Source organism: Quercus lobata, chromosome 2 (genome assembly GCF_001633185.2).
Source record: "Quercus lobata isolate SW786 chromosome 2, ValleyOak3.0 Primary Assembly, whole genome shotgun sequence".
In the NCBI taxonomy this organism is placed as follows: domain Eukaryota; kingdom Viridiplantae; phylum Streptophyta; class Magnoliopsida; order Fagales; family Fagaceae; genus Quercus; species Quercus lobata.
The window spans coordinates 95,751,618-95,774,719 of NC_044905.1; the positions used below are offsets into that span (position 1 = coordinate 95,751,618).

The 23,102-nt window shown below is 30.1% G+C and overlaps 1 protein-coding gene across 1 annotated transcript; it reads left to right on the forward strand.

Annotated features, from left to right (window-relative positions):
- Nucleotides 1-15,362: 15,362 nt before the first annotated feature.
- Nucleotides 15,363-18,707, forward strand: LOC115960606 (EG45-like domain containing protein). Its single transcript, XM_031079548.1, has 3 exons — nt 15,363-15,533; nt 18,087-18,363; nt 18,462-18,707. The coding sequence occupies exons 1-3, from the start codon at nt 15,425-15,427 to the stop codon at nt 18,466-18,468; spliced, it is 393 nt and encodes a 130-aa protein (XP_030935408.1). The 5' UTR covers nt 15,363-15,424; the 3' UTR covers nt 18,469-18,707.
- The last annotated feature ends 4,395 nt before the right edge of the window (nt 18,708-23,102 follow it).

Sequence of the window (23,102 nt, forward strand, 5' to 3'; positions counted from 1 at the left end):
TTTGAAAATCCAATTGTTGAATTACATGTTCTATATATTCTTAACATGCATGCTAAGTTCATGCCAATCAGATGTAATTTACTATCTATTTTATGCATTATTTTAAACTACAAAAAATTGAATTCAAACAATTGATTGATGACATGGTTGTTGATATTTGATCATCTTTAAATTTTCTAAGCAAGGAGAATATACAAAAATAATGTAATCCAACGGTGAATTTATCAAAAATCACATCTAATTAAAAATATATTGGGTGGTGTAATATTATTTAAAATTACACTAGATTTAACTTGAACCCAACTCATATATATATATATATATATTCTTCACGCTTACAAAATTTGAAGATGATCAAAGATCAGTTACTATGTCATTAATTAATTGTTTAAATTCAAGTTTTTGTAGTTTAAAATAATGCATAAAAGATGATTTTATGGATTAATTGTAAATTACATCTGATTGGATTTTCAAAATATGAATTCAATAACAACTTATTGAGTGGTGTAACATTACTTAGAATTACATCAAGTGTAACTTGATATATATATATATATATATACACACACACATACATATGGTTGGGTTCAAATTAAACTTGGAGTAATTTTCAGCAATGTTACACTATTCAATATTTTTAAATTGAATGTGAATTTTAACAAATCAGTCGTTGGATTATATTATCTTCGTACATTCTCCATACTTGCAAAATTTCAAGATGATTAAATATCGATTGTCATGTCATCAATCAACTGTTTAAATTCAAGTTTTTGTAGTTTAAAATAATGCATAAAAGATGAGTTTATGGATTGAATGGTAAGCTACAACCAATTGGCATGAATATTGTTATGTATGTTAAGAACATATAGAACATGTAATCCAACGATGGAATTTTTAAAATATGAATTCAATAATAAGTTATTGGGTGGTGTAATATTGCTTAGAGTTACACCACCTAATATTTTTTAATTGGATGTGAATTTTCATAAATCCATTGTTGGATTACATTATCTTCATATATTCTCCATATTTTCAAAATTTATCAATGATCAAAGATCAATAGTCATATCATCAATCAATTGGTTAAATTTAAAATAATGCATAAAATATGAGTTTATGGATCGAATAATAAATTATATTTGATTGGCATTAAAATTGGCATGCATGTTACGAACATATAGAACATGTACGCGATTCAACGATTAGATTTTCAAAATATGAATTCAATAACAAGTTATTAGGTGATGTAACATTACTTAGAGTTACACTAGGTGTAAACAAAAACCTAATGTAGGAGATTATGCAGTTCTGTCATGTGACGCTTTGTTAGATTAATTTTTCATTTAACTTTCCACCCCACCTTCTTTACATATTTTGGATTATAATAAAATTCTATTAGTAGGATTTTATTATTTTAACTAAGTGTTTAACCTACCACTATCATACTTCAATAACATAAACTTGACATCATAAATTTTCTATGGTATTTCCATAGGCCAACTAAATATTAACATGATATTACAAAAAATTTATACTAACTCCAATGCAATGAAGAAACAAAAACTATGAGTAAACAAACAATCAACTTATTAGTTACACCACATAATAACTAATTTATAATTTATATGACATTTACTCTATAGTCTAAATTCTTCATCCCTTTAATTTTGTATAACATTAGTAATTAAACAAAAACCTCATCATATTCTTGCAACACTACTTCTAGTTATCACTTTAAAATTTTTTGAATATTTTATATAATCTTTTCACATAGCAACTTATAACATTATCCATGCATCACGCGAGCCCATTGCAAGTAATAATGAAAAATTGAATCATTCAAAGTCTATCAAAAAAGGTGTATAACAATTGAAGGTGCTGCTATAAATTGTAGGAATCTCTACTTCTTGAAATCACAAAATAGAAGTGTTATAATAGCGGTGCAAAGTTTTTTCTAAAAAGAAATATGGGTGTAATTATTCATTATTTGTTAATTGTGACCACAGCCATATGTCTAACCTCAGTTGAAAGTGATTTTGTCAGGCTTGCTGATTTCTACAATCCTCCCTATGTTCGTGCGTATATTTATACGCAACAATTTTAGTCACTTGGTACATCCCATGGAATGTTATAGTTCATAATGGTTTTTTCTCCCAAACAATAGAATTTCATTTGGTTAATGTAAGAAAATATTACAAGTATAAGAAGAGGCTGATGGCAGCATTGATGAAATGGTCGATACAATGATTTGGGGTTGTTTATATTACATACCTGTTTATATACACCCTGTATAATAAGTTTTTCCCAATTGATTTTTCAATCCATGTTGCCACAAACTTCAAGAACATAGATATAACCATTACATGAAATTGCTAAGTTTATTTTTTCGGAATTTTAATTGAAATTGATTCTCTTGTTTTAGGTTGGTCAATTCTTACAACATTAGAGTGATTGAAATGGGTTTGCTTCCCATGAAGTAATTAATATTTTATTATCCGTTGACAGCCTCTGCATGCTTCGGAAATCTAGGCAAAGGTAACATGGTAGCTGGAGTAGGTGATGTACTTTGTAACAATGGGGCAGTATGTGGGCAATTATTCGATGTCGTCAACCTCGACGCCGACTATGGAAGTGTGTCCACCACGGTTGAAATCGTCGATTATAATCCTAATGCTACAACAATTATTAATCTCTCTGCAGATGCTTTTGCCACAATAGCTGATCTTAATCTAGGAATAATCAATGTTGATGTTAATCGGTAAGCCCAAATCACCAAACTTTATACTTATTTTGCTTAAGGCGTGCATAACTTACGAGAATAAGAACATAATAATTCATATATGCTTTCTTTTTTATTTGCAGATCTTGAAGTTGATAGTGCATGGCATCTCATAATGAAAGTTTGGAATATATAAGCAGTTGATCATGATGGAAACATCTATGTTTCAGTCTCAAGCCTTGGAAATTATCATGATGCTATTTAAATAAGCATCTCTTGTGTTGTTCGAAATAATAATGAACTAGGAGAATCTTATGGAATAATGTATTTCCGATTAACAAGCTTTGTGTGGGAATCTTTCAATAATAATTGTGTTATCAAGCTTTGATTATGTTGTCCATATAAGCTTATATTATATTTTTGAATTGAAAATATTATATCATATTCAAAATATATTAGAATCATAATTCATCCATATCAAACAATCAATAAAGTCAATATCAATGTAAAATATAATAAATAACACATTTGTAAGAGTACTCGCGTTAGTCAATGCAAAATAGAAAAACTGGACAATTTTATTTTGCACATTTTTGCTCAAAACCTACCAACATCAATCCATCTATAACACTATACATATCTGTAAGGACGCGATTCGTGACGGACCGTAACAGTGTCGGGTTCGCACGTGAAAAGGCCCCTAACAATATCATTTGTAGAGCGTGGGTTTGGAAGGCTAGGCCTTGTTCGATAGGCGGTGGGTTTTTCGCGGTGTTCGTATGAACTTAAGCTTTCCTACACCCCTGGAGTCTTTCTCCTGGAGGTGGGCTGGGAGGCCCTGGTTTCTGGCCATTTTTCCCAACCCCCTTTTAGGTTACTTCTTTTTCCTTTTTATATTCGCCTGCGTTCATTGTCCTTCGTCCACGTATAGGGTCAATCTTTCCAAAATTGATACTTGTCCCATCAGCCTATCCCCCAAAGTCGTTGGGGATGGTTGTAAAAGCCAAAGAATGCGGCTCTGTCAGGTTCAGAGCATTAAATGGCAATAACAGCAGCTTTCCCTGGATATTTTAGATCTTTTGTCCTGGTTTCGGTCCTATACCGTTTCTGCCCTCCTTTCAGAGGGGGAACTTTGGGTCTGCCGAGGACTGAGCCGTCCTCGGCGATGTCCATAGGCTATTTGGTCGAGTTTGGGCCATAGCCCTCCTCGGCTTGGGCCTTTGGATTTTCCCCAGGTAAATGGGCCCGGCCCGTAAATCGTTTGGGCCCCACAATATCCATTTTTGCTACAACAACTGTGTATATTTACACGGTTACTGTAACTTTCAATTTGATTATTTTAATATTTTTTTCTCTCCCCTCCTATCTCATCTAATTCTCTCTCTTCCCCATTTTCTCTTTCCTCTCTCATCCCCTACTCTCTTCCTCCTTTATCTTCTCTTGAATCTAGCAAGCAAATCAATATAAATTATCAAATTCTTCAAACTCATTATAAATCTAGATCCCAAACTCTTCAAACACATATAAATTATAACCAAAATTGCGAAAGAAGAAGAGGAAAAAGAAGAAGAAAACGAAGAAGAAGAAGTAGAAGTAGTAGTAATAACAAAAAACCCATTCACTTCATCTGTAGCCCCTTTCATCTCAAAACAAAAAACCCATAAAACCTATGTTTGGGACATGGGTGTGAGAGAGAGAGAGAGACAGAGAGAGAGAGAGAGAGAGAGAGAGAAAAGAGTGTTTGATTGTTTAAATAAAGGAGGATGTAAAATAAATATTCTGATGTGGTTGTATTTGCAAATTGTTTGTGTAAAAAAAAAAAAAAAAAGGGGTTATGCTAAAATAGACATAAAATTTTAGATAGACTAATGCGAATGCTCTATTCACATAGGCTATTAACATGAGCTTATGAACATAAACATTCAACACTAGTGATGATCATATTGTAATACCTATGTAAGTGAAGTTGTAATCTCAATTGGTCTTCCATATCTTTACATATTGAGGGGAAACCTTAACAAAATAAAAGATAAAAAAGAAGCAAACACTTTGGGTCATGATTCTCATGGCGTGCTAAGAAGAGTGAGAACATATGATTAAATTGTAGAAATTTTAAAATAAGATACCAATAAATAGTTATGTTATGTGTAAATCTTTTCTATCCTATAATATATAATAGATAGATGACATGGAAAACAAAAGAGCTTTTAACTAAAGAAGCCCATGTGACAACATTGCAAAAAGACAACAACTAGTCAAAAGCTTACACTCTAACTATAGAGAAATATTATGTTCAGAACATTTTTATAACATTTTCACAAAAAATCTTAAGTGGTAGGTTGTTACTGGTTGTTATTGGTGGGGTAAAAAAATAATTTCAGCAATAGGATCAAATTAAAACCAATAACAACTAACCACCTATAATTTGTTGTAAAAATATTGTGAAAATATTATGGATATAACACTTCTCATATTTATATATATTTTACCTGTCAATTTTTTCTTGCTCTTTCTTAAACGTATTTTCTTTTTTAACAAACTCTTCTCTTTATTTTTTTACTTTTTTTTGGGTCAACGTGTTTGTCTTTTTAACAAACAAATGGTTTTGGTTTATATTTATTAATCAACTGTGGATTTATTTTTTTAACATCGACGGTGAATTTTTTTTAAACAAATGGTGGGTTGAATAATATTTTAATTTTAATTTTAATATAATTGTAATAATTTTAAATTGATAATAAGTATTATTTTTTATTTAATGATTATAAGAAATTATTTTTATATTGTGTAATAGGTGCATGAGAATAATTTATTCAAATTACATTTTTGTCCTTTCATTTTTCTTTTCAATCAAATAAAATAATTTTTCATCCTTTCACATTTTCATCTGCCAATGAAAAACATTGAGGAAAAACTAAAATTTCTTCTATCTCTCGAATTTTCTATTTCCTCCCCCATTTTTATTATTCCACTTTTCCATCTCTTACTAAATGAAGCCTAAAGGTTATTATCATGACATGACATTAAAAATCAGTGTGGGGGGAAAGACGCAATTCATGGCTGTGATGCCATAAGAAGGCCTTTTTGAGTCCCAATTGTTAATTGGAAAAGGTCCAACCTCTTGGGCCATGGGACAAAACGATCTCATTCAAACCACAAACTAAATAGGCCCACAGTATGGCCTATCACGAACAAAAGGCGTGTTTTTTTTTGGGTAAACTAGATAGATTAATGAAAAGCAACTGAAGAGTTATGACCTCCAAAAAGAGACTTTAATTTCTCAAAAAAAAAAAAAAAAAAAAAAGACTTTAAAGGACATGTTTTTGATGATCCGCTATGTAGTTAGCCACGAGGCCCACCACAGTACCAAGAGCTTAAACACCAACTCTTTTGCTCATAGATAAAAAAGCATTTCCTTTGGGTCACGATTCACATTGCGCGCCAAAAAGAATGAGAGCGTATAATCAAATTGTGGACATTTTAAAATATGATACCAATAAAAAGTTATGGCGTGTTTAACTTGGTCCTATCCAATAAAATATATATTAGAATGGTGGTATGGGAAAAAAAAGAAAAATAAAAAAAAGAAGAAGAGCTTTTTAACTCATAGGGCAACATTAGAAAAAGACAACAAATAGTCAAAGGCTTACAATATATATAGTCATTAATCCTTGCAATGCACATAAAACTTCATAAAAAATATTTATATATGATATATCTTTAATTGATTGGACATGATCAAGTTACACAACCTTTTTAATAATGTAAAACCATTCTATAGCTAACAGTTCAATGATTTGATTATATGTGAAATAAAATAAAAAATAAAAAATAAAAAAATTTCCAACATTCATATATATTGTACAAGTTAGCGACTAATCTATTATATAAATAAAAGGTTTTGACTTTTTTTTTAAAAAAACTTTTAAGGTTTTCAAAATAATCCTTTAAAATCCCACATTTTTGTAGGTTATCATTCTAATATATGTTTTTAACTTATTTTTAGAGTTACAAATAGTGTTAAAACAATATAATTAAATAAAATGAGAGTCGGTTGTTAGTTTGAAAACCCAAAAAAATCTAAATTAGATTAGGTTTGATTTTATATAAAAAATTGTAATTAAATTATGTATGCCATTTTCTACTAATTCCATAATTTATTTATTTTATTTATTAATCAAATATGTATCATATATAAAATTATAAACGTATCACTTTTTGTTAATATCATAATATTCTAATTTAAACTCCATATTAGAATCTTGGCATATTTTTATTTTATTTTATTTTTTTGAAAATTCTTGATCAATTATAATAAATTTCAATTAATAACTATCACAATTACCAAATTTCATATTTAGAAAAAAGATAAATCAAAATAAAACAACACAAAGAATTAGTAACGCTATGTGCACAATATTTTCTCAAAAATTTCAAAACAAAATCTGGGTGGCAATTTGTTAATAGTAGATATAAAAAAAAAAAAAGGTGATGTTATTATTTAACATAAATGAGAACCAATAACAACTTGCCACATAGGTCTTGTTGTGAAATTTTTATGAAAATGGTATATCAATACTACAATCATGCATTGCTATGATATAGACTAGTAATATATATATATATATATATATATAATTAAAATATTTTGCTTTATTTATTGATCCTACAAATGTTTTATGGAGCTACAACATTGCTAAGGTTTTTACAGTAATATCAATTAAATAGAAACGAGTCAAGGATTATAAAAACAATGCCAAATTTTAATTTGCATTTTTATAAGAATTTTAATTTGCATTTAATATAATAAGAATGGTGTTACCTTGCCAATGATCATATGGTTGATAAATCCATTTAACAAATTTTCAAGTTTAAATGATAAATTGTCAGTAGGTTCCTATTAACTCAACTGGTAAAGTTTTTAATGGTTGAATAAAAGATCTGAGATTCAATTTTCATTTACACAAAAAATCAATTGGTAACTTGTTCTGATGATAAAGAGTTATCATCAGGAGCGGACGCTACAAATTAAAAATCTCTTTTAAAAAATAAAATAATTAGCTCCCGTTGAATAGAAAAAAAAAGTGCAAAAAGTTAGAAATAAATAGTTTGAAAAGAAAATGCATTATACTGTATATTATATATATTTTCATATTAAAAAAAAAAGTCTGAAAACAATTAGAAGATGTACTAAACGTTTCCCATATTATACATACACACAAATATATTTCAATTAGTTTGAACCTCAATACTCTTATTATCAACATAATTTGTTATTTTGTTAAGGTGTATCATTATTACGACATTAAAACTTGAATCATACCTAGTCTAGAAAAAAAAAAAAATAATACAATTGAAGGTGCTTCTATAAATAGGAGGGAGATCTACTTATTGAAATCACAAAGTAGAAATGTTATAATATCAATGCATATTTTTTTTTTCTAAAAAGAAAAATGGGTATTATTATTCGTTATTTGTTCATGGTGACCATGGCCATATGTCTAACCTTTGTTGCAAATGCTCTAGAAGGGACTGCAACTTTCTATTCACATACTTATGTTAGTGAGTATTTTTTATGCAATTATTTAGTTAATTAATACAGTAACATGGAAGATGTAATGACATGATTTTTTATAGTTGAAATGACATATTTAATTTATTTCTATATCTTTTGCTAATATTTTTTTCCAAAAAAGACAAAATGAATTTTATTTATGCAACAATTTTAGTTAATTGATACATCCATAGAATGTAATAGATTGAAATGGGTTTGACAAAATACAATGACTTGATTAATTTCTTTTTATATATTTTGCTTTTTTTTTTTCTCCAAACAGTAGAATTTCATTTATGTTTATGTCTTGATGAAGAAAATATTACAAGCATGTATACCTACAAGTGAATACAAGTAATGTTGAAAAACTAGATGAACATGGAGGTGATAGCGTGGAATTGTCGATTGTGGTAGTGCTAATGGAGCGGCCAATGCTAGGAAAGTGGTTGATAAAATGATGCCTAAAATGCAAATTGCACATTCTAAGTTTGACTAAAATTCATTTTAGTTATCTAATTTTAGTTTCGTTCAATTGAGTACTCTAAAGTTTAAATCTATTCAATTAAGGCTTTTTGTCAAATTCCGTTGAAAATTTGTTGTTAAGTGTGCAATTAACCAATGAAAAAAATTTAAAAAAATTCTCAAATAAAAAATCTATAAATTTTTTTTATTAATTTTATAGACTTTTTTATTATTTATTTATAATTTTGTTAGATTATTTAGACCCATGTATACTCAGATTTTTTAACTTAATTAGATATCAAGTTGTTACTTAATTCATTTAAACAAATCTTGGTTAAACACAAAAAATCATATCATTAAGTGTGAAAAAGTAAAGAAGATAAGTGATATGATAACCCAAGAAAACCAATGAAACCGTTTAATTTCAAGGTAAAAAATCTGGAGAGGATTTAACCTAAACAACCCTTAGATCAACAAATTCACTAAATAAAATGGATAAGTGTTTCATCTCAAATGGGTATTTTTGTCTCAACCCTCAGATGGGAATTAGGGTTGAAATTTGTGGGAAATGATGAATATATATGATGGGTATAAGCTAGTACACCAGAGAGGAACGTAACTAATTTTTCTCATGCATTTTCCTCGAGTAGGACTCCCACGACAATCTTGTGATCTTATCTCAATAGAAATTCAAACTAGTTTCCACGTGTCCATCTCGCAGTAGCAAGATGCAACTTCGCTCGAGCAAAGCTGACTTCGCAACAATTCCACTTTTAGCTCTTAAACTTCCACCCAATTACAAATAGTCCACAAAAATACAATGTATTTGAATAATTACAAGCAATTTTGACACGAATATAAGCCAACAAAAAACAAAACATGACAGATATGGAAAGATTTGGTTGTTTCTTGTACAATAAAAAATAAAATAAAACTTTTCCATTTTTGTATAGAAAATTAGGGTGCAGTGTGCTGTTTGCTGGCCATATAAATTTTTGTACTTCTTTACATCGTGGGATCCTTTGGTTCGTATTGTAACACATTTCTTTCATTTGATAGAAGAATCTTTAATTTATATTGTTAAATCACCGATTGTCCTGTAACCTTAAACTATTAGAAAAAGGTTTAATCCTTTAATGTAACAATTCTCCTTCACATATAGTGTCCAACATGTGGAGACATATGGAGACAAGAGATTGAATGACTTAGATATGATACCATATTAAATTACCATCTATCCCAACATCTTAAGTTGTTAAAAATTTGTGAATTTAATTTAACATTATAAAATTATAAATCCTTCCTAAGAAACCACACAAGTTCGAATCTCAATCTCCAACCTAAGTGAGAAGATAAATATTCAGCTCGATACATCTTTTGCAGATTACTTATCTTCTGAAAGTACTGTAAAAGAATAAGATCATTTTTATTTTTAACTTTTTAGTTTATAAGATCTACCAAAATTAGCACGAACGGCTCAAAAAACTGGTTTTGTAATAACAAGTAAACGAAAATTAATTACGGATAGGAAATGAAGAAAAAGGAAAATGTACCATGATTCCATCCACATAATAAGACTTGTCACTTTAGTTAGGTAGGCAAGGACGAATAAGCATGTGACAATTTTCCACATTCAAAGCATAAAATATCATAATGTGATTGAATGTATATCCATATGGCCTAATTCTAAGTATTCCATATAGCCTAATTCTCGAAAAAAACCTCTATATATGTTATTGACCTGTGGTACAAATGGATATACTAGAAGATTTTTTATTTTTATTTTTTTTATAATAGATAAATTACATTAACCTTCTTAGGTTAATGTTAAACATCTCCTACTATTTTCATGAATGAAACTCCTTAGGTGTTAATATTTCTTATGGTTGTAAGATATCTTCCATCCCAGCTGCTGTCAGGGAAGATTGGAAGATAGATTTTGTTGTTTGTTCTTCTTCTTCTTAATGAATTTGGAGTTTAGCCAAAAAAAATAAAAAATAAATAAATACAGACATGTGCATTGCGCGCAAAATTTTGATGATTTTTTTTTTATTAAGTGAAAAATAAAAATAGTAGATGAGACTTAAAAATGTTAGTCTCAAACCCTTTTTTAAATGATGTGATTAATTTCTAATAAAATATAGTTGATACAATATATTAGATTTTTCAAATTAAGTTGTCTATATTTGTTATTTAAAAATATTTTAACTTCGGTAAGTTTTGTTTTGTTTTTTTAAAAGCAAAGATAATATATTTTACATTCAACTATTATATAATGAGATATATTTTTGTAAATGATGTAATGTGTGGTTGACATATGTTTCTAGAACTCTTTACAAACAGTTGAATGGCTAAAAGAGAAAGCAAATATAAATTTGTTACAGGTTATTTTCTCAAAAGAAAATAATAAATTTGAGTACTATTGGTAATTTTAGCTAGAATTCGGGGTGGAGTTCATATTTTTAATATCTTTTGTCTGTACGTAATTTCAAGTTTTACAAATTAAAAATGAAAACTCAAATTTCCATGAAACTTTTAAACGTAATTTTCTTTTTTTTTGACAAATTTTTAAACTAATTTGTAGCGGAAAATCCTTCGCCACAAATTTCACCTAAATGGAATTTTCCAATGTCCACGCTTTCATGGCATATTCTCATTTATGCTAATATATATACATTGGTCCATGACCATGAGGGCGTTAAATGAAACATAGTGGTGTATGAGTGTATCCTTCAATCACATGGCCTCGAGAGAGAACAGACTCACCACACAGGACAAAGACGATACATCGCTCACACGGCAGCGAGTATAATTGTAGGGTACATGTCTCCAATGCTAGCCTTGTTAGTTAGGCTAGCCAGGAGAGATTTTCAATTGAGAAAATGAAAACAAAGTGAACACAAATAACAAATAAATAAATAAAATGTGGGTTAAGGGAGAGGAAAGAGACTTTTTTGGGATTTCGTTAGTGTTGCATTATTATTATTATTTTTTTTTATTGAGCTAGCAAATTTAAAAAAAAAATTAATTAAACCACTTCTTGTGCAATAGTGGAAACTCTAATGTCAATTATTATGATTTGGAGCTAGTGCACTCATATGAATAAGAAAATAAAACAACATGAGACAACAATATTGGCCAACTCCATAACTAAGCCCATACGCCAGCCAAAATATTCACTATCAACTATATGGATTATATTGACATTGATCAACACTCACAACTCACACAAAAAATACTCACAAAACCTAACCAACATAAACTCACAAACCCAAAGCCCCAACGCACCCAATAAGTCTTTCACAACATAAACTCAACTAAACTCTCAACACATAATCACGAGTAATCTTTCGACCCCAAAAATCTACCAAACCCCTCTTCAAAGAAGCTCACTCATGGTCTTCCGCACCAATTAATTTCCTTATCTTCCGCACACAGATTGTAAATCAATGCATAGCAGATAATATGGACCCATCTTCTATACCCATGGCACCTAGGTTATGTTAGAGCATGGAGTTTGACATCCTCGTTATAATATTATCATCATTTTCGATTCTTTTATGTAAATGTCAATAACTCAAGTCAAAATTAAGGATAAGGATGGCAAGAGAGGTGGTCCATGTGTACTGGATGGATATAAATTACGAGACCCCAAAACCCGAATAATTAATTAGGCGGATAAATTCATTGACCATGAATGTGCCTAACAATGTCGTTGTGAGCCTACAAATGCCCGCAATATCTCTCCATCTTTTGCAAAAACAACTGAAAATTTGAATCTTGTTATGGTTCAATCCACAATTAATAAATACGATGTCATGTAAGCTAGGGAAACAGATTACACCACTTGACAAATTTCAACATTTTATTTTTTAAGAAAAAAATGAGTGACTAATGAGTACAATAAAGAAAATTAGCCCACCCTAGCCTGGCCTATTGTCGAACCATAATTGGGTCATTAATGACTGTGTTGACTCTCTCTTTTACTTTTCGTTTATGTTGATCAATTGAACCAAAAATTACCTAAGATTTTTTTTTTTTTCCTATACAAGATAAAAATTTTATTGTAATATAATATAAGTGTATATGTGTATGAAATTATCTTTTGAAAATTTGTATCTCGGGTTTTACCCCCACACTTTGCAAAAATTTATATTTATAGAGTGATCACTACACCAAAAATGTGCGGTGATAATTTTTTAAGAATTTTAAACATAAGATCTCATAAATCTTTTGAAGTCTTAAGTATTACCTGAACAACCCTCAAAGGTTACCAAACATTGTCACTTATTAATATGTTTAGATTTAAAATGTGAGAGAAAGAGTAAAATAGAATTGGCCAAATATATTATATCCGGCCATTAACTACAAAACTATTAACATGATAATTTATCGAAGATGAAACAAGTATAAAGTAAAAAAAAAAAAAGTCAACTTTCATCCATATTCAATAAAATTTAGGTAACCTTGGCAATGGTCATATGGCGCAGGGAATCTAGAAATTTCCATATGGGAATGACGTAACCTTGATGTGATAATTAGCTAAGGTCCAAGGACAGATAAATTTCCACATGTAGAGATAAAGAGAATGCTAAGCCGCCGGGTAGACAATTTTAAGCCGCCGGGTAAACAAATTAGGCCACAACTCATTAAAGTGGCCAACTGTAGGTAATAGACACAACTTTTTATATTAACTCAACACACAAAAATTGTAGGTAGTTTGTTACTGTTGTTTAAATAACAGTTTTTAGTATTTAAACAACATTATATGTATTTTTATATTAGTTTGGTTAAATTAACATAAGCCCTTACATTTGCCCAATGAACTCAAAAAATCACTTATATTAGCTCATGTATTAATTATGCAAAATAAGATCTTGCTATAGTAATTGTCCAATGTTAGGTTTTTAGATCCCTGTAAATTAAATTGTTTAGCCTAATTAATCAAATAAGAGAATACTTAGGTTTATTATTTAGATATAGGTTAAAACAAAACAATTTAGTTAACCCAGTAAATACTTAGGTTTATTATTTAGATCTAGGTTAAAACAAAACAATCATATCATGTAAAGTAATAGAAAAGTAAATAATACAATGATATGATAACTTAGGAAAATCAAATCGGTAAAAAACATGGGGGAGATTTAACCTAACTATCCTTAAGGTAAAAACCAAATCCACTAGAAAGAATTGAAGTTTTACAAAAGAACTTAGACCACTAACATTCTATTGCTACTACATGTAGAACTTACTACCACAACCCTATGATAGTTCCGAGTCCACAGACTACTTCTTTCCTTGGCCTTTGCAACACAAGTACTAACACTTGTGACTTTGAGACTCCTCTTAAAGGTTTAGCAACACAAACTCTCATGTTTGTAACTCCAAGATCACCCTTGAAAGTTTAGATCATTAGCATATTTGATGACTAGAGAAGGTAGCAACTTTTACAACACCAGATTTTGAGATTCTTCAAGGAATAACACCGATAGAAGTCATGAGAGAGCTTTTTAGGTACACAACCCTAGATACAAAAGAGACATACTCTTCTCTTTCTGAAAAGCCATATTAATACGTGCTTAGAGTTTTCTTTATATACTAGAAGAAGTAGATTTGAAACCTTAATCTTTTTTGGGCTTGAATTGCTGTTGGGCCAAACTTAAAATTCTACAGATATGTATTTCAATCGGTCGAGCTTGTTTTTCGATCGGTCGAACCAAGCAAATTCTGAAATCTTCTTTTTGTAGCTTGAATCACCTTTAGCATTGTCTAATAATACCTATAGACTCTAAGATTTATATCTAGACAAGTTTGTATTCATGATTTACCAATTGTTCTAAACTTTTAGAACCTAACATCCAAATTTAAGAGGAATCGTAGCTTATGCAAAAGAGATTAAATTCTATAAGGATGTGGTGTAAAACTCAAGTTTTACCCCTCCAATCTCAGCATACCACATTATCACATTACATATTAAAGAATAGGCACAATCACATTCAATCAATTCTAATACCCATTTGAAATCCAATTTAACTGTGAGTTTATTGAGATATTATTATGTGTGATAGAACGTATTAAGTTTTGAGTAAAAAGCTAATGTGATAATCTTTTATTAGATTGTGTAAAATTCATACGTGAGTTTTACATTACATCCTTACCAAATTCGAACTCAACGTAAATTTTTTTTTTTATTAGTTCTTGGTTTCACCCACGGGTAAAGGAAAAGAGTAAACATTGGTTATTCTCTGTAAATAGGGAGAAATTATTATTATTTTTTAAATAATCAAGAAAGGTTGATATTATAATGAAATAGAGTATAAATACTAGAAAATTAGATGTAGGTGTTTTGAAAATAATTAGTTAAAATAAAAAGAACTGGGTTTTTATTCTAAAATATACAGTAATAGTAGTGATACAAACGTGATGTGAATGCTCATAGGTGCTGAGTACAAATTTTTTTTTTTCCAAATGTAAAGTCAAGGAGAGAGGTGGTCCAAATGAGAATAATAATTACGCTTCAAGACAATTACCTAAGAAGGAAAATTTGAACCATTCATAGTCTGGAAAATGACGTAGATTATAAGAGGTACAGTTTGCTATGGCTCCTTTATAAATTGGAGGCAAATTTACATATTTGCATCACAAATTAGAAGTACTATAATATTATTACAGAATTTCTCTAAGCAAAAATGGGAGTGATTATTCGTGATTTGATCATGGTGACCATGGCAATGTGTCTCATCTCAGTTGCAAATGCTGCGCAGGGGACTGCCACTTTCTATACACCTCCTTATGTTCGTGAGTATTTTTATATGCAAATTTTTCATTAATTTATAAATACAAAGAATGTTATAGATTATATAATGGATTTAACAATATACAATGACATGATCAATTTCTTACTATATGTCTTTTTTTCCAAACAATAGATTTTATTTTTTATTTTTTACAAGATAGAATTTTTACTCTAGCTTAATCTAAGTGTATATGTATGTGAAGTTCCCTTCTGGAGAATTGAACTCCGGCCCTTACCCACCACACCCCGCAAACATTTATACTTATGGAGTGACCACCGCACCAAACGTGCATGGTGGTAATTATTATTATTTTTTTATTTTTTATATGTTGACGAAGAAAATATTACCTATATGTATTTATTAACAAGGACTGTGTGTGTACAACCACGCCAGTGTTCTTCATATCTCTTGCTAATCTAAGTACTTACCTTTCATATACTCATTCCTTAAGTTTCTATAAATTAGACATTTTTTTGTACTTTTCTTCTTGTGTTGGGTTTCACGATTTCTTACAGGATTTGGACTTGCCTTTCCTTATCAATATGTTGGAATTTGAAAATCATAGGGATATATGTACTATGTAAATAATAAAATAGAAACATCCATGTACGTATGATGTTCAAAACTTAAGGTGGCCAAGAGCTTTGTAGTTAAACTGCAACCTCCTAGTATTTTCAATGGAGACACATTTAAAATTCAAATCCTCCACCCCTAACGTAACTATATAATTTTCAGCAACACCAACAACAACAACAACAAAACTTATTGCCAATTTTATTTTATATCTACATAGATCAACATTGTCAATCAAAATCTATGTAGTGGTGGTGGGACACAGTTAGGGCCAACTCCTAGGCTTGGTCATTTAGACCATCTAGCAATGCTACAAATATTAAATAAATAAATAATTTCACAATTATTAAGTTGACAAACTTTTATTGGTTCTCATCTGAACCTACCATTCATTGACTTCAATTTTTAACTTACCGTTAACAATTTGGCACATCAATTATTTTTACGTAAGACCCATTTTTTTAAAAAGGCCCCCAAAATTTGGAGGCAATAAAACTTAAATGAAAAAATTATTTTAAAAAAACATGGAAAAGCTTTGCACCCATGAAGCCCTCAAAATTGTTGACCATTGAAAATTCAATCTAATAGAAAGCTTATAAAAAAAAAAAAAAATCATTTTTTAAAGTTTGAAACCATGATATTCTATTCCTATATAATTAATCTTTTTCCATCTAAGTATGTGTTAAATTTATCTTTGTTTGGGAAGGTTAAGGTTGTTGGGTGGGTGACTATCAAAAGTTATAATAGTGACTTTGATAAATTAGATTCTATTTTTTTTGGACTAGAAATCATTTTATTCTTGTCATATTATAATTTTATATTCAAGTTGGATAATTACACTCTTCAAAAATTGGAGGTGAGGCTCCCTACCAAATATCTCTCCTAAATCCTTTTAAAGTGAATTTTGCATTCTAGATACAAAATTTTTATTTTAGATAATATTTCTTTTATCTGTAAATATTTTATAATTATAAATTATCTAAAGAAAATATCAATCTAGATATGAAAATTTAAAAAAAAATGAGAAAGGAATATAAAAATTAATTAATGCTACGACGTTTGTTTCCACATAAAATAATTTCTAAGCGTAAAATATTTCTAACTAAAAATGTTTTTAGTAAAAAAATTTATTTTACAATATATAATATAAACTCATTTTGATTTCATAAAATATAATGAAAATCACAATGAGTGAGATAGATGGGTCCCAACAAGAGTGAGATAGATGGGTCACAGTGTTGTGGGTGGGTTTGTGAAGCAAGAGAAGGTGCGGCTGGAGGGGTGGGTTTGTATTATATAAAAATATATTTTTTTCAAATGTGATTATTATATATTATATAATACAAAAAACAAGAGGGAGATAGATGTGAATATTATAATACAAAAAAAAAAAAAAAAAGAGAAGGTGTTGTGGGTGGGTTTATATTATATAAAAATTTTACCTGTTTTTTTCCAAATGCAAGGTTCATTTACAAAATTTTACTGAAAATAATTGTTCTGATTATATCTACAAGATGAAGGTTTTTAATGTCACAAGAAAATAAAGTGAATTTGTTATATTATCAATTGGAAAATAGATGTGAGCAAAACCTAAAAATAAACTTAATTAGTAATATTGCATCTCAAAAGTAAGAAAAATAGATTTTAAATGAAAATTGGATGATGGAGAATGAAATCAGATGGATCATGCCATGGGTGGTGACATTGGTGCTTAAGGAGTGGCCAATGGTGGCACTAATGAACTGCTCAAAAAAAAAATTTTGATCCGTTTTCATGGTCCTATATATATATATATATATTTATTTATTTATTTTGATAGTTTCAATGGAAAAGAGGGATTTGAACTCTAAATGCTTGCTAGAAATTTCAGAAAATGTCAATTGAGTTACAATACTCTTAGGTGATTGTAAAACGCTAACCAGGAATACCTGAAAATAAAATACCCTAACCCTTGCATTTAATCTTTGTTGTCTATTGACAGCCTCTTCGTGCTATGGATATCAAAACAATGGTGTCATGATAGCTGCGGCAAGTGATGCAATATGGGGCAATAGGGCAGCATGTGGGAGAATGTATAGAGTCAGATGCACTGGGCCTACCAATCAGGGCGTGCCACAACCTTGCAAGAGTACCAGCGTTGTGGTTAAAATCGTCGATTATTGTCCCCCAGGATGTCAAGGAACCATAGATCTCTCTAAAGAGGCTTTCTCTGTTATAGCTAATCCAGATGCAGGAAAAATCAAAATTGAGTATACTCAGTAAGCCCAAATGCCCAATCTAGTGTTTCTACTGCTTAAGGTGTATAAATTATGAGAAGAACATAATTCAAGTTTGCTTTTGTGCTTGTTATTTGCAGGGTTTGAAGTTCTCCTAGACTATGGCCTCGTAATGACGACTTTGTGTTAATATGAAATAAGCAGCTCATGATGGAAACTTGAATGTTTCGAGCATGGGAAGTTATGATAATATTTAAATAAGCAGCTCATGATTAAAATAAAAAATATCTTCTTTGAAGCAAGACATTGTAACTCGTATGTTTCTATTGTCAATCATGTTGCCAACTTGATATTTGAACTTGAATAAGAAGAGGCCTTTATCTTAATTTGTATCTTATTTTCTACTTGAAACTATGTTAAACTGGGAAAAAGCTAGCGACGAATTAATTCAAGAATGAAATGTTAATCTCTGGCCTCGTTGTTCATATAATAATGAATTGATAGGTGTTAATGCATTTTTACGCTAACAAGAGGAGCCCTCTTGTTGGAAGCAATTGGGTTCAAAATCCCATGTGTTAGGCCTCACTTATTAAAAATATAGTTTCGGGCCACACGTAAGAGGAAATGTGTATTAGATTCATATGGTTAAATGATTAAATTTACCATATCCTAATAGTTTAAGTTTTTGGGATAATCGGTAATTTAACACATGACATCTTAGAAAAGTGTGAAAATTGATGTTTGAACTTGAATAAGAAAAGGCCTTTATCTTAATTTGTATCTTATTTTCTACTTGAAACTATGTTAAACTGGGAAAAAGCTAGCGACAAATTAATTCAAGAATGAAATGTTAATCTCTGGCCTTGTTGTTCATATAATAATGAATTGATAGGTGTTAATGCATTTTTATGCTAACAAGAGGAACCCTCTTGTTGGAAGCAATTGGGTTCAAAATCCCATGTGTTAGGCCTCACTTATTAAAAATATAGGTTCGGACCATGCGTGAGAGGAAATGTGTATTAGATTTATATGGTTAAATGATTAAATTTACCATATCCTAATAGCTTAAGTTTTTGGGATAATTGGTAATTTAACACATGATATCTTAGAAAAGTGTGAAAAGGAAGTATTGAATCAATAGAGTGAAATTTCGTTAATGCAAGAATCGGCCATGCTCTTAGTTCAAGTTGTATAGGGCCTATAATATATTCAGAAAGCTATTACTTCCACAGGGGGTCCTATGTTTTTTTTGTTTGTGTATTCCAAAAGCTTCTAAAGTATTCACGTGGATAAGATTCAACAAATATCCAGTGTCAACAAAGGCCTATCGAATATGTGAAGAACATTTAACAAAGAAGAGTGATAGAGGACTCTTCTACGATCTAGGTAACGGACCTCCATGTCGATCCGCACATTCGATGAAAAATCCTCCAAAGAGAATGGCAATCAGTCATGCTATGATAGGCATGCCTATGAAATGGATTGAAATACGGTGTTTTATTTATCAGCTATCCATTTGTCAATGATGACATTAATCTTTTCTTGTGTGCAAGGAACTAGAGAATATTCCTCAAAATCATTTTCCTTATCTCTCTTTTACTTCCTGGACTCGTTGCTCGAAATGGCTACAGATTGGGGTGCATTCTTCTTCTCAGTTCTAGCCTTTTCTATATTGTGAGTTTGATTGACAAATGAGAAAAGTAAATTTAGACACCTTAGTTATTTATAGGGAAATTAATCAACTTAACAAATTAACCAATTATATATATAAAATTGTTACCCGTTAATTACCATGAGCATGCAAGTCAGTAAAATTACAGCGATAACCAATAAAAACAAACAACACATGATATTGGCAACAAAGTGGAAAGCAAATTGATTAAAAGCCACTACAAGGGTTCCCTAACCTAAGAAGAAATTTACTATATAGAATCTAAGTTTACAATCTAAATCATATTTATGATTCTAGAATCTACCCAATAGAAAACTTATTGACATGGTCCTAGGATCAGCTATAAGACCATCCTGAAGGTTTTGATCTCCACACACCAAATGTGTTGGGGTAGTTTTGTGGCTTTAGCATTTGATCACCAATTTTTAACACCATATTGAATCTGAATTCTGAACTCACAGGTTATGGTGAATTTAAGATTTGGGTTTTCTCTTCTTTTAAGGCCTTGCAGCCCCATGATTCTCCTCAACTTACTCATGCTCATATTAGAAAAGAAAGAGGAACCTTGAGATTTAGGCATGGGTTTAGGAGATAGCATGCCAAAAATGTGTCTTAATACATTGGATTTTGCCACAAGGGGCCAACACAATCATCATATAATGAAATGCAACCAAAATAATCAAACAAAGTTGGAAGAAATTGAAGTTTGTACCCAAAAACCCCAATTTCAAACCCTAATCCACAAACGAGAAAGAGGATTAGATGTTACTTGGAATTGTTTTAGGATTAAAATTTGATTGAAAATGAGTGAAAAAGATAGGACGTGGGTGTTGAGAGAGAGAGAAGTTACAAAATGAGCCACATGCCCTACCCAAATACAACCAAACCCAAGAATACAAGAATTTAAGTAGAAATACAACCAAACTTGATCACAAAATAAAGCCAACATTAATTACAAAAAATTAACAACCTAACAAACACTTCTCAGACGCATCAAGAGTTTGAGTAATTAATAAATTTTTTTTTGGAGGAAGTAATTTTTTTTTTTTTTACATATAAAATAGAAATTCTACTCTAATACTAAGTGTATATGTATGTGAAGTAATTTATACTTGTTTTGGTGATTGGAAAAACAAGATAATTTTTAGGTGAAATTTAAGTGAAACACACATTTGGGTAGGATGGTGCAGATCTTATTCCCTTTAAAGTGACATTAATTGGGTCGCATGACTGCGATGTGGCCATTTTCAAAATCATGCCCTTCCCTTTTTTTAAAGGACAAAATCATGTCTTTCAAGGGTCCCAAACCATATCCCCCATGTTTTACTTGATTATGAATTCCATCAAAATTGATAAGTGATAACCCTGGCTTTGGCCTGCAAGAAACGTCTTGACCTTTCACTATTTATAAAACGTTTCCAGTAAACACCAACTTCAAATGTGTGCTATTTTTCACAAATTCCACCGACCTCACACTTACTTATTTTCTAATTGACTCAAAGCCCTCAAGCAGTTGAAGACAGAGAATCATTGGGCTATGATAAATTTCTAAAAGCCTGCCTTTTAGAATACAATAATGGTCTGCAAAGGGCGGCAAAGTCGCTGGAGAGTGAAAGCTAGACAAAATTGGTCCTGTTGTTGAGAGGGGGGGGGGGGGGTGTGGGATTTGTTTTCATTGGAGGCAAACACCAGAACGGAACATCCTGACAACACAACAGAGAGTTGAGTTTTTGTTGTGAGATTCTAATTATCATATAAGGAATATACTTAATTACATATAATAAATAAAAACAATTTAAAGAGAGTTATAAGAAGAGGATCGGAGGGGTAGGGGATGACTGCTACGGCTTCCTTTTATTATTATTATTTTTTTAAATGAAAAAACTCTTTTTTAAAACGAACAGAACTATAAACCATTAAAAATTCTTCTTTCTTCTTTGCAAAATTCATTCAATATATATAACAACGCTTTTGCTATGGTCTGGTTTTAAGTCTTAGGCTAAATTGCAAATTACACCTCTAAAATTTGGGGGTATTTGGATTTTACATTTTGAAATTTTAGAATTTAGATTTTACTCCCTGAAATTTGAGAGTGTTTAGATTTTATACCAGGAAATTTCAGAATTTAGATTTTACCCCCTAAAGTTTGGGGGTGTTTAGAGTTTATATCCCCAAATTCTGGAGAATCAAATCCAAATACTCCTAAAATTTAGGGATTAAAATCCAAAATTTAAAATATCAAGATGTAAAATCCAAATAACCGTAAACTCCAGGAGTGTAGTTTGCAATTTAACCTAAGTCTTATTAAAACCAATATTTTAGGGGTTCTTTTTAGTTTGCTAATGTCATGACATAATCTCAAACTTTTATGGTCAAAAAAATATTTAAATTAAAATAATTCTATGTAGTATAATTTCCTATAAACCCTAGAAGACTTTGATTCTTCTGATCCTATGTTTTTCTACAATAATCAATATTTTTATTTGGTCTTCACTAAAATAAAAAGTATAAATGTTACTATATACAAACATAAATGCCACACCTCATACAACTCCTTTAGGGCCATAAAAAAATAAAATCATTTTTGAATTGTACAATTTTTTTTTTTAACATATTATTCTAGTTATAGTATAGTCTTGCTCTTTGATTTTTTATTTTATTCAGAAAAAAATTTTATTTATAAAAATAATTAGAAATAAGAGTTTTGACCTTGTCAAGTGATAGTAAGAAAACGAAACCTAGATAAAGACCAATACCTATTATAGGTAAAAAGAAAGAGATAGAAAAAAAAATCTAAGGACCAAGTCCTTATTATTTATCTTGATTTATAGAATTAATTGGTCCAAAATCGAGTAAACGCTTATACCTTATTCCTTTAAAGGCCATTTACATTAATTTAATTAAAATCTTTCATGGCCATAACAAAATTACATATCATTTTCACAATAAGCTGAAGCGTTAGCTCACCATTGAATAAAATACTAAAATATTATACCTGGATCCACGATAATCATAAATAAGGGTGTTGTGAAAATGTTGTGATATTTTTTTTTTTTTGTGCCTTTGACTTTCTCTTCCTAACTTTCCTTAACACTGGCCAATTCAATAA

Excerpts from the sequence above, each read along its gene's own strand:
- LOC115960606 (XM_031079548.1), top strand. The coding sequence starts at position 15,425 with ATGGGAGTGATTATTCGTGATTTGATCATGGTGACCATGGCAATGTGT. Across the intron at positions 15,534-18,086 it reads CTATACACCTCCTTATGTTC|CCTCTTCGTGCTATGGATAT; the intron begins GTGAGTATTTTT and ends GTCTATTGACAG.